This window comes from Hyperolius riggenbachi, chromosome 3 (genome assembly GCF_040937935.1).
Source record: "Hyperolius riggenbachi isolate aHypRig1 chromosome 3, aHypRig1.pri, whole genome shotgun sequence".
Taxonomy (NCBI): domain Eukaryota; kingdom Metazoa; phylum Chordata; class Amphibia; order Anura; family Hyperoliidae; genus Hyperolius; species Hyperolius riggenbachi.
Genome location: NC_090648.1, coordinates 83,720,391 through 83,732,716, shown reverse-complemented (window position 1 = coordinate 83,732,716; position 12,326 = coordinate 83,720,391). Strand labels below are relative to the sequence as shown.

Genomic DNA, 12,326 nt, shown 5'->3' with positions numbered 1-12,326 from the left:
AATTATGTCCCTATCACAATGTATGGAGCCGATATTTTATTTGGAAATGTGCATTTTTTTTCAATTTGCACCCATCACTATTTACAAGCCTAAAATTTAAAAAATTATATTAACATACTCCTTTGACATGCATATTTAAAAAGTTCAGACCCTTAGGTAACTATGTTTTTTTTTTTTTTTTTTTTGTTGTTGCAATTTTTATTAATTTTATTTGGGTAATTTTTGGTGCGGCTAATTTTAAATCTTAAAATGTATTTATTTAATAAAAAATTGATGTGGGTGTAGTATTACTATTTGGCCGCAGTCAAAAAGTCCTGGAAGCGATCGATCTCCCTTCTAGGAACAAGAATGAAGACGGGGAAACTTTTTTTTTTTTTTTTTTTTTTTCTGCAGGGGACTTTGATCAATGAATGGGATCTATAATCCCATTCATTGATCGCTGGGCTAACGGCCGGCAGCGGGAGCGCGCACGGCTGGTGGGAGCACGCGCAGCCTATCTGGATGAGAATGTTCGTCCAGATAGGCTTAAGTGGTTAAATATAACAATTATGAGATGTATTAGAATTAATACGATATCTATCTCTATATCATTTTAATGTAGAAAAGTTGGCATTATAAAAGTTAAATCCTTTCCATTTAGCCTAATACACCTCCCTAATGTGTGACTTGTGTTGTGAAATCAACAAATACTGGCTAGTCATTCGTTCAGAACTTGACTCCGATAAACTGACTGTCCCTTATTTGTTCAAACTTTGGACTTCAGTAAATATAGCCAGTATTTGTTATTTACTAAAGTCTTAAGGACACAATGCTGTGCATTCAAGATACTCTGACAAATATATTACACAATAGAGCTGTCTGCTAATTAATCTTCTTGGTAGGCGGAATGAAGCTGGGTTACACTGATTCAGTCTTAGTTTGGGTCAAGCAATATCAAAATCATAATAAAATATCAATTTTTCATAGCTATAATCATTGTAGCTGCATAGTATTTATCATAACACACTTATAATCATTATCATACTGAATCATATATCTCATGAACTTCATATCCTTTATGCAAACGGGAAGATAGAACTCATCATAATTATTTTTTTTATTTATTTATTTATTTTTTTGTCCCCAAGATGAATCAATTAAATCTCCCATGTTGGCTAATCTGACAATGCAGGCCCAGATTTACATCACAGGAGCTTATAGGCACATATGTCCTGGCACCCTAGACTTCGCCCCCCATGAACTTACAAACACCCACTGAACCACACCACAGGTGTGCTGGCTGTCCCAGCTGCCACTTTTCCCTTACATCCCGTCCTTCAAAGGTAGCTACAGGTGTCCCTTAGTATTAGGTAGCCAGAGCCATCCTCAATAGTAAGTAGCTTGAGGTGCCCCCCAAGTATTAGGTAGCTAGAGGTGTCCCCAACTAAAGGGAGAGCTCATAGGAAAACGCAGGGGGGATTACAGGTGCCCAGAATCCCCCCCCCCCCCCCCCCCCCCTCAGACCAGGGCTGGTGCAGTATCTGGGGACGGGCACAAGCTGAGACACCAGAATATCTGCAGGCATCCTGCAAATTATAGCACTGCCCCCTTTCTTTCACTGCTACAGTTGACTTTGAATGTACAGAGCATGTAGCAGCTCTGGGGCACTTAAGAGTACAGAGCTAGGTATGAGCACAGCCCTGTGCCCTGCTGTGTGAATGCTTCACTTTCCCCTTCATTAGCAATGTCACCTGTCCTCATTATTATTTGTATCCATACTGCCCCTGATTGATCCCGTTGTTGATTGGGAGCAGACCGGACATGTCTAAAATAATCCTTAGATCCTGTCAGTCAGACGAGAAATTGCATAATGTGTACCCAGCATGATGTCCTACCATATTATTACACTGTATTGTGCATGGCTGAGGGATCCCCCCTTAAAAATCCTGGGTTTGCCCCTGGATCTGGTAAGTGGGATGGCGAGATCCAGGGGAGTAACCTCTCATTTACACTCTGATTGGGATGCTGCATAGGTAAGGAAGGAGGGAGGCATTGGGGAGGGGAATGAGCTGCCTTTCTATCATCAGGTGCCTGTAGGCATGTGCCTTATGGTAAATCCAGCCCTGACTGTATGTTTATGGCTTAGCTGGCTGCTTTGTATTTTGGTCACTTTTTTGGTACCAAAATAGATGCCAATGCTTATGTATATGAACGTGTATTTATGTGGGTAGACATCCCTATTATGTAGTTCCCAGTAAGAATTGGACTTATCCTGAGGGGTTAACCTGGACTGTGAAATCACTTTGATCAGCTGACCAGGGAAGTGGGTCTTCCAATCATGGGTGTGGTACACCAGTGTATAGGTTTGCTGTTTGTTCCAAGCTTGTATATTATCTGAAGAAGGGGGAAACCCCAAAACATGTTGTTTTGCAATCTAATTTATAAATGCAAGTTTATTAACGCCATTGGAGTGCCTCCTTCATACGACTCATTAGCTGTAGGTGAATTCAGCCTTTATTCAAACAGGTTAATCAGGCATGATGAGCAAAAAAAAAAATCCTTTAACCACTTGAGGACCACAGTCTTTTCGCCCCTTAAAGCGGACCCAAACCAAACATTTTTTTAATTAAAAATATTTAGTTGCGCCACTCTGACACATACAAAGATAAATAAACACTCCTTCAAACCTATGATCATTTCAGTGCATGCTTTTCACCCTTCTCTTTTTTCATAGCTAGGGTTATACTGGGGGCAGCCATTAGCAATTCCTCCATTGCCGGACACCATCTACTCCACCAGTTTGCCGGAAAAATGCCGGCAATTTGAAAGGAAAAGAGGGGTTCCTCCAATAAATGTAAAATATTTTATATTTGTCATCATGCAGCTGAAAAAAGGCTGCTATTTATTATTATAATTTAGAAAATAGATTTTATTTCTGAAATCTTGTATTTTTAATTTGGGTCCACTTTAAGGACCAGAGCCTTTTTTTCCATTCAGACCACTGCAGCTTTCACGGTTTATTGCTCCCTCATACAACCTACCACCTAAATGAATTTTACCTCCTTTTCTTGTCACTAATACAGCTTTCTTTTGGTGCTATTTGATTGCTGCTGCAAGTTTTACTTTTTATTATATTCATGAAAAAAGACATGAATTTTGTCAAAAAAATGACTTTTTTAACCATCCTGGCGGTATGGACGAGCTCAGCTCGTCCATTACCGCCGGAGGCTGCCGCTCAGGCCCTGCTGGGCCGATTTGGCTCAAATAAAAAGCAGCACACGCAGCCGGCACTTTGCCAGCTGCGTGTGCTACCTGATCGCCGCGCAGCGGCGAAAGAGGGTCCCCCCAGCCGCCTGAGCCCAGCGTAGCCGGAACAAAAAGTTCTGGCCAGCGCTAAGGGCTGGATCGGAGGCGGCTGACGTCAGGACGTCGGCTGACGTCCATGACGTCACTCCGCTCGTCGCCATGGTGACGAGGTAAGCGAAACACGGAAGGCCGCTCATTGCGGCCTTCCGTGTTACTTCTGGCCGCCGGAGGCGATCAGAAGAACGCATCTGGAGCGCCCTCTAGTGGGCTTTCATGCAGCCAACTTTCAGTTGGCTGCATGAAATAGTTTTTTTTTTTTTTTAATTAAAAAAAAAAACCCTCCCGCAGCCGCCCTGGCGATCTTAATAGAACGCCAGGGTGGTTTAACTTTCTGTGCTGACATTTTTCAAATAAAGTAAAATTTCCTATACATTTGAGCGCGAAAGTTATTCTGCTACATGTCTTTGATAAAAAAAAAAAAAAACCATTCAGTGTATATTTATTGGATTGAGTAAAAGTTATAGCGTTTACAAACTATGGTGCCAAAAGTGAATTTTCCCAATTTAAAGCATCTCTGACTTTTCTGAGCACCTGTCAGGTTTCATGAGGTGCTAAAATTCCAGGATAGTATAAATACCCCCCAAATGACCCCATTTTGGAAAGAAGACATCCCAAAGTACTCACTGAGGGCCCTTTCACACCAGAGGGATTTTTCGGCGTTTTAACGCCACGGCCGAAGTTGGCGTTTTGCTAGGTAAAAGAAAGTCCATAGACTTTTTCATTTTACCTTTCACATCTAACTCTGCGTTTTGGAGCGTTGCGTTTCAACGCTCCCAGGAGCTTTTTCAGGGCTGTTTACAGCCAAAGTTGGCTGTTGGCGTTTCAATGATAGTCAATGGAAAACGCCAACTTCAGCGTTTTCAAAGCGATTTACAGCTAACTTGTTCACTTATTTTTATAGAGGAAAAAAAAAGGACTTTGTCATATGAGCTGTAAAACTCTTTAAAAACGCTATGTATTGGCGTTAAAGAGACTCTGTAACAATTTTTTCAGCCTTAGTTCTTCTATCCTATAAGTTCCTATGCCTGTTCTAATCTGCTCTGGCTTACTGCAGTCTTTCCTAACTGCACTGTCTCTGTAATAAATCAATGTATCTTTCCTCTGTCCTGTTTGTCGGGCTAAAGCTTGATTGTGTGGAATGTGCAGGGCTGCTTGTGATTGGTAGAAGCGATACACACCCTCTGCAGGCCCCCTGCATACTCTGAATGACTCATACACTATGCTTAGCTGAGCCTATTAGAAGCTGGTTAGTTTGTTTGTAAACCCTGCCTAAAACTGTTAATTACAAGCCAGGATTGCAGCAGAGAGTGGCAGAAACAGCACAGAGGGGCACAGGAGAAAATAATGAATAGAATGGTATGCTTTTTATTGTAAGAATATTAGAGTACAGATTCTCTTTAAGCAAAAGGCTGACTTTCAGCCTTTTCTACCGCAGCCTCTAGTGTGAAAGAGCCCTAAGAGGCATGGTGAGTTCATAGATTTTATTTTTTGTCACAAGTTAGCGGAAAATGACACTTTGTGGCAAAAAAAGAGAAAAAAATTCCATTTCTGCTAACTTGTGACCAAAAAAAAAAATTAAATCTGCCACGGACTCACCATAGCCCTCTCTGAATACCTTGAAGTGTCTACTTTCCAAAATGGGGTCATTTGTGGGGTCTATTTACTGTCCTGACATTTGGGGGGTGCTCATTGGACGTTGGGCCCCTTAGTGCACCTAGGCTGCAAAAACGGGTCACACATGTGGTATTGCCGTACTCAGGAGAAGTAGTATAATGTGTTTTGGGGTGTATTTTTACACATAACCATGCTGGGTGGGAGAAATATCTCTGTAAATGACAATCTTTTGATTTTTTTTTTTTTTTACACACAATTGTCCATTTACAGAGAGATTTCTCCCACCCAGCATGGGTATGTGTAAAAATACACCCCAAAACACATTATACTACTTCTCCTGAGTGCGGCGATACCCCATGTGTGGCACTTTTTTGCACCCTAACTGCGCTAAGGGGCCCAAAGTCCAATGAGTACCTTTTGAAAACAAATGTCTCAAAATGACCATTGAAATTCTAGACTACTCCTCACGGTTTATGGCCCCTAAAATGCCAGGACAGTATAGGAACCCCACAAATGACCCCATTTTAGAAAGAAGACACCCAAAGGTATTCCATTAGGAGTACGGTGAGTTCATAGAAGTTTTTATTTTTTGTCACAAGTTAGCGGAAATTGATTTTTATTGGTTTTTTCACAAAGTGTCATTTTCCGCTAACTTGTGACAAAAAATAAAATCTTGTTATACTCGTAGACGACAAAGGGTTTTTCAATGACCTCAGTTCGCCGTTGAATTTCAACTGTCTGCGTGAATGGTGTACAGGAAGTAAACCTCCCTCTTGTCCTTCCATTTCACCGCGAGCAGGTCGTCAGCACACAAGGCGGCCCTCTGCCCCCGTTCAAGTCTGGTGGTAATGAGCCGTTGGGGGAAGCCCCGGCGACTAGGCCGCACGGTGCCACAGCATCGATTTTTCTTTTCTATTTTTAAGTGCTGAAAGAGGGCCACACTTGTTTAATAATTGTCCACAAAAAGATGGTACCCCTTCTGGACCAAGGGTGACACCAAGTCCCACACAACCTTTCCACTGCTCCCCAGGTAGTCAGGGCATCCGACCGGCTCCAATTTTGAGTCTTTTCCCTCATAGACCCTAAAATAAGATGTATAGCCTGTGGCCCTTTCACAGAGCTTATAGTTTCACCCCATACCGGGCGCACTTGCTTGGGATGTACTGTTTGATGCGAAGGCGCTCGGTAAACCGTATGAGGGACTTGTCTACGCAGATGTCCTGGTCAGGGGTATAAGCATCTGGATGACAGGTGGTCTATAAGGGGTCGAATTTTGTGGAGCCAGTCAAAAGCAGGGTGGTCACTTCGATGACAGGTTTCGTTGTCATTGAAGTGCAGGAAGCGCAGGATGTTCTCAAATCGTGTCCTGGACATGGCAGCAGAGTACAGGGGAACATGATATGCTGGGTCCGTAGACAAATAAGACCGCAACACATTCTGCTTTACTAGTCCCATGTGAAGGAGAAGGCCCAAAAAAAATTTAATTTCGGAAACTTGGACTGGTTTCCACCGAAAAGGCTAGGCAAGGAACTTTTCCGGATTGGCGGTTATATATTGTGTGGCCTTACGGTTGGTCTCTGCCACAATTAAGTCTAAGAGATCCTGGGTGAAGAACAGATAGAAAAAGTCTAGGGCCGATCCTAGATTATCTGTCTCCACCTGGACTCCAGACTGGGTGGTGAAAGGGGGAAGTACGGGTGCGCCGGAATCGGGGGATTGCCAATTTGGGTAAACTAGGGGTAGTACGGGCCCGTCTTCTTGGTGGCTGCGATTGGGATCTTACTGCACGTGCCACCGAACCAGTTTCAACTTCCATGCTGGTGCTCGCCACTTCACCAGGGTCTACGGAAGTACTGGTTCTAGGTCCAGGAGATGTTGTGCTGCTGGTGCCTGCCCCACCATGAAATCTCAGACCAGCACGAACATCACTCTGCTCCCCTTGAGGCCGATCCTGCACCACCTGCGGTCCAACAACATGGGGTGTGGTACGCCTGGCTCTAGCCGGGACCTCAACCTCGTCATCACTATCGGTCAGTGAGTCTCTGCTCAATTCAGGTTCAAACTCTGACCCGGAAGATTCGTCGAATGAGGCGTCCCAATCGTCCTCATCCGACTGGGCCATGCAGGCCCGCCATCAGGGGGGGACATCCGTTACTCCCGTCACGGGCCCGGGGCCTGCAGGGGGGCCCCATCCCCGCTGCGGGTGCCGCCCGGCCGCCGCTCAACCCCTCCGGCCGCTGCTCCCTCCCTCCATCCCTCTAGCCGCCGCCTCCGCCGCGTCAGACCTCGATCAGGCGGCGACAATAGTGCGGGCGCTAGGACCCAGCGCCCGCACTGATATGCGGAAGTGACATCACTTCCGCATATAGAGCGGGTGCGTCCGGTGCCCGCTCTTACTGGTCGGGTCGCCGCTGATCTTGAGGTCTGACGCTGGGCTGCTGGCTGCAAGGTAGGGGAAGCGGCGGCGGGGGGGGGGGGGGGGTTGCTCCCTGTCACTCACTCACTTGCTAAAGGGGCTCCCTGTCACTCACTCACTTGCTAAAGGGGCTCCCTGTCACTCACTCACGTGCTAAAGGGGCTCCCTGTCACTCACTCACGTGCTAAAGGGGCTCCCTGTCACTCACTCACGTGCTAAAGGGGCTCCCTGTCACTCACTCACTTGCTAAAGGGCCTCCCTGGCACTCACTCACTTGCTAAAGGGGCTCCCTGTCACTCACTCACTAGCTAAAGGGGCTCCCTGTCACTCACTCACTAGCTAAAGGGGCTCCCTGTCACTCACTCACTAGCTAAAGGGGCTCCCTGTCACTCACTCACTAGCTAAAGGGGCTCCCTGTCACTCACTCACTAGCTAAACTGATGATTTGTGAGGGGCCCCAAAATTTCTGATGGCGGCCCTGGGGCCATGTACCTGAGAACCTCATCATCGGAATACCCCTTTCTTGCCATGGTGGACTGCTAAATTTAGGGGGTATTCTTTTGAGACTACCCAGAAAAAAAGAGCACCTACCTAGCAAAAGGGAGTATTTGAGAGGTAAAAAGCTGTGGTCACTGAGTTTTGATTAAAAAAAACCATGTTTACAGTGCCACAGCTATTGTACAGTGTTTTTTGCAGTGATCAGAAAAAAAAAATCTGTCACTGCAGTGGGGCGGGCTGAACACAAGTGCAGGCAAACGATCAGGCCTGATCGGGCAAACACTGCGTTTTTTTGTGGATCCTAGTGACCCTAATAGATCTGACTGCGATCAGTAATGATCACTTACAGATACTATATAGTACCAATGTTGATTAGCGACAGTGATGATGCTAATTAGTGACTGTGGTGCAGTGGGCTGAGCACTAACTGACACTTACAATGGGGCCTAGCTAACTGGCCTAACTGCTAACACTAGTGATACTAAAAAAGTGACAGTTTTCACTGATCACTGTTTTTAGATCACTAGGATAGTGACGGGGGTGGTGGCGAGTGGGGAATCAGAGGCAATCGCAGGCCAATCACAGGGCACTCAATTCACGGGACAATCAAAGCCAATCACGGGACAATCAAAGCCAATCACGGGACAATCAAAGCCAATCACGGGACAATCAAAGCCAATCACGGGCCAATCAAAGCCAATCACGGGGCAATCAAAGCCAATCACGGGGCAATCAAAGCCAATCACGGGGCAATCAAAGCCAATCACGGGACAATCAAAGCCAATCACGGGACAATCAAAGCCAATCACGGGACAATCAAAGCCAATCACGGGACAATCAAAGCCAATCACGGGACAATCAAAGCCAATCACGGGACAATCAAAGCCAATCACAGGACAATCAAATACAATTAAAGCACACACAATCAAATACAATTAAAGCACAATCAAATACAATTAAAGCACAATCAAATACAATTAAAGCACAATCAAATACAATTAAAGCACAATCAAATACAATTAAAGCACAATCAAATACAATTAAAGCACAATCAAATACAATTAAAGCACAATCAAATACAATTAAAGCACAATCAAATTGAATGTCAGTACAATCCAATACAATTACAGCACAATCAAATACAATGCACTGGGAAGGTGTTTGGGGGGGTCTGAGGGCGATCTGAGGGTGTGGGGGTTTGATTAGGTGCCTGCACGGGGCAGACTGGGTCCTGATCTGGTGGGTGGCAGACACAGGGGGTGACGATAGGAGATCAGTGAGGGATTACAGGGGAGAATAGATGTAAACAATGCACTGGGGAGGTTATCAGGAGGGGGGGTCTGAGGGCAATCTGAGGGTCTGGGTGGGTGATCGGGTACCCCCAAGGGACAGTTTAGGGTCTGCTGTGATGGGTGGTGGTGACAAGAGGTGATAGACAGGTGATCAGTGGGTAAGGCAGCTGTATACAAATGTATACTGGGGGGTGGTCTGGGGGGGATCTGAGGGTAGGGGGGGGGGTGATCAGGGGACCCTAGGGGGCAGTTAGGGACCTAACCTAGGGGATAGCGTCCCTAGATGGTGACAGGGAGTGATTGATGGGTTTTTAGGTGGGTGGTGGGGTGCAGATACTGGTGTGCTGGGGTGGTCAGGGGGGGTTCTGAGGGCTGGGGTGGGCGATCGGGGGGTCTGTGTGGGTGAAAATGTGTTTTGGTACACTTAGCTGCAAGGCTGCCGTCCTCTCTGATGGTCGCACGACGAGTGACCATCAGCGGAGGAGGCAGCCAGTATAATACACTTTGTTACAATAACAAAGTGTATTATACTGCTCTGATTGGCCCGATTGCCGCATTTGAAACCCGCCGGCTCTGCTAATTGGCCGGCGGGTTTCCGAGCAGGGTGGGCGGAGCCTATTGCCGGCGGCGATCGCGTCATTGATGACGCGATCGCCGCACAGCCACCGCTGATGCTGCCCCCGCCGATGGGTGTATTGCGGTCGTTTGGGCCCGGTCTTTGCCGCCGCCCATCGGCTGGGGGCGGTCCTCAAGTGGTTAATTGTTCTGAGGTGCCACACTACATGCTTTGATTACTTCCTGTGAGATAGCAGAGTGCTGGTGTTCCAGTCTCCTAACCCAGAGCCAGCGCCTTCTAGTGTACAGTGCTTACACCACAATATAACAAGTCCTAGTTTGGTAATGCACATCAACAATTCACATACTGTATATCTCTTTAATAGCTCTACAGTTATAAATCTAAAATCCTGATAGAAGTCTTGATAAGTGCTTTTCATGTTGTCTTTCATTTTAATTTCAGGTTTCTGATTCAGAGACTGAACAATGATAACTGCTTCTGGACTTACAGATTGGCCTTTACCCATAATCACAGTAGACTTCTGGAAATGGCAATGAAATACATTGGCTGGCACATAACTAGTGTATCTAAAAAGGAAGATTTAATTCACCTCGAACTAAGCGAAATAATAAAGCTTCTTTCCTCAGACAAGCTGATGGTATCTTCAGAACTTTCTGTTTATCACATGGCTCTTAGCTGGTGGAAAGCCAACAGTTCCGGAGACAGTCCGCTTCCTGTAGAACTGCGTAGAGTCATCCGATTACAATATATGCTGCCCCATGAACAAGAAGAAGTAGAAAAAAGTGGAGGTTGGGATATCCAGAAATTAACACAGTTCAGACTTCGGCAAGGTATGTTTGAAAACTGGATTGTTTTCTTGGACCTTTGTACTGGAGATGAAAAGGAAGATTACTTCTTCATGGATGCATATGATCCTGTTTCTGAAGAGTGGAATAAGCTGATGCCTTTGAAGTATGTGTCACATGCTGAGTGTGTAGCTGTAGGAAACTATCTTTATGTGACAGGAGGTGAACTTGAGGATTTATCCAGTTCTAAAGCATTCTATGTGTATGACTCTATGACCAATGACTGGACAGAGCTCCCAAGCATGATGAGCCCCAGGATGAAGCATGGATTCTTATCTTGTAAGAAGAAGCTTTATGCAGTTGGAGGTTGGAATAAAGATGGAATTTTGGACTCAATGGAATGCTTTGACTTATCCAAACATTGCTGGGCTGAGTTATCGAAACTACCTTACCCATTACTCAACTTTGCATCTGCACAGCTAAAGGGCAAACTGTACATCATAGGAGGACAAACTATACCAGAACATGGCATTAAAGGATTGCTGATTTATGATATTGCACCAGAGATATGGAGTCTTATTCCAAATAATGTTTGTCTCATTCCAAATAATGTTGTTCGCTATGGGGGAGCAGTAGCAATGGATAACAAGGTGTTTGTAATCGGTTACTATAGTGATCGATATGTATGTGGAATCAGTGATCGCTATGAGGGTTTTACCAGTGGCTTTAATTACACATATGCACGACTGACTTCACATGCATATAAATGTTTTGTCTTGGATGAAAAAGGATGTCTTTGTGAGGACCTGGAAGTCCCATCACTTCCGAAAAAGGTAGCCACTGCTTCAGTTGCTCGGTGGCGTCAAAGAATATATGTTTTTGGTGGTTACACTCCGCAAGCATTTAATAAGAATGTGTATTATTGGACACCGGGTAGCTCAAGATGGACAAAGTGTATCCAAGGATCACTTCCCCCTTTTCACCGTAGGGGAAACTTTAGTTGTGCTGCTATACAAGTGCCTCTGAGAAAATTGTGAAAACATTCCCATCTTCTTCCCAGCAGGTCAAATTTTCGTTGACCTCTGCTTAGCATAGTCATCGATCAATGCATTCACATATATCTGGAGGCGGGACAATGACTGCACTATCCCCACTGAAGTTACCTGAGAGGGCAATGCAAGAGGTTTATTCATCTCCCTCAAGCCAGTTACATTACAAATAAGGCTAGAGAGATATTCCTTACTCTTTGCTCTTGCCCAGAATTTTAAAAAATAATGGCGTGAGTACCCTACAGCTGGTACCCAGGTCTGTGTGATGGAGGTCTGCAACAAGGAATGATTAGATAAAAAAATTGCTTAGAATTCAAATTTACCATATGTTGTGCCATAAACCCTTTTTTTTCTGTATAATCTTGATAAAAAAATAAAGCATTTAAAATGGTGTTGCTGAACTCTTGTGCCATAAGGTTTAGATGAGGAAAACTATTCTGAACCAAACCAAAGCTTTCCTGGTGGTCTACCGGTCCTCCCCTCCCCATATAGTTTCCCTGGTGGTCTAGTGCTACCCCCTCTCCCCAGATAGCTTCCTTGGTGTTCTAGTGCCCCCCCCCCCCCCAACCTTATACAGCTTCCCTAATAGCAGAGTAGTGCTGATTCACGGTTTCCAGGGTTGGATGACACTACGCTGGGTCAATGGGACTTGTATCTGATCTATGCTCTTACCCCCCCCCCCCCCCCCCTGTGCAGTTGTGGAGGGAAGAATATAGTATTTTTAAATCCTTGTACAATGGATAAGCCCAG

The 12,326-nt window shown here is 45.2% G+C and overlaps 1 protein-coding gene across 4 annotated transcripts in view; it reads left to right on the top strand.

Annotated features, from left to right (window-relative positions):
• Nucleotides 1–11,857, top strand: part of LOC137561025 (kelch repeat and BTB domain-containing protein 8-like) — a 36,003-nt gene extending 24,146 nt beyond the window's left edge. For all 4 annotated transcript variants that reach the window (XM_068272238.1, XM_068272241.1, XM_068272239.1 and 1 more), the window contains exon 5: nucleotides 10,184–11,857. In XM_068272238.1, the coding sequence (XP_068128339.1) occupies nucleotides 10,184–11,564 (1,381 nt within the window). In that variant the 3' untranslated portion in view covers nucleotides 11,565–11,857. The remainder of the gene's footprint in view (nucleotides 1–10,183) is intronic.
• Nucleotides 11,858–12,326: the final 469 nt, after the last annotated feature.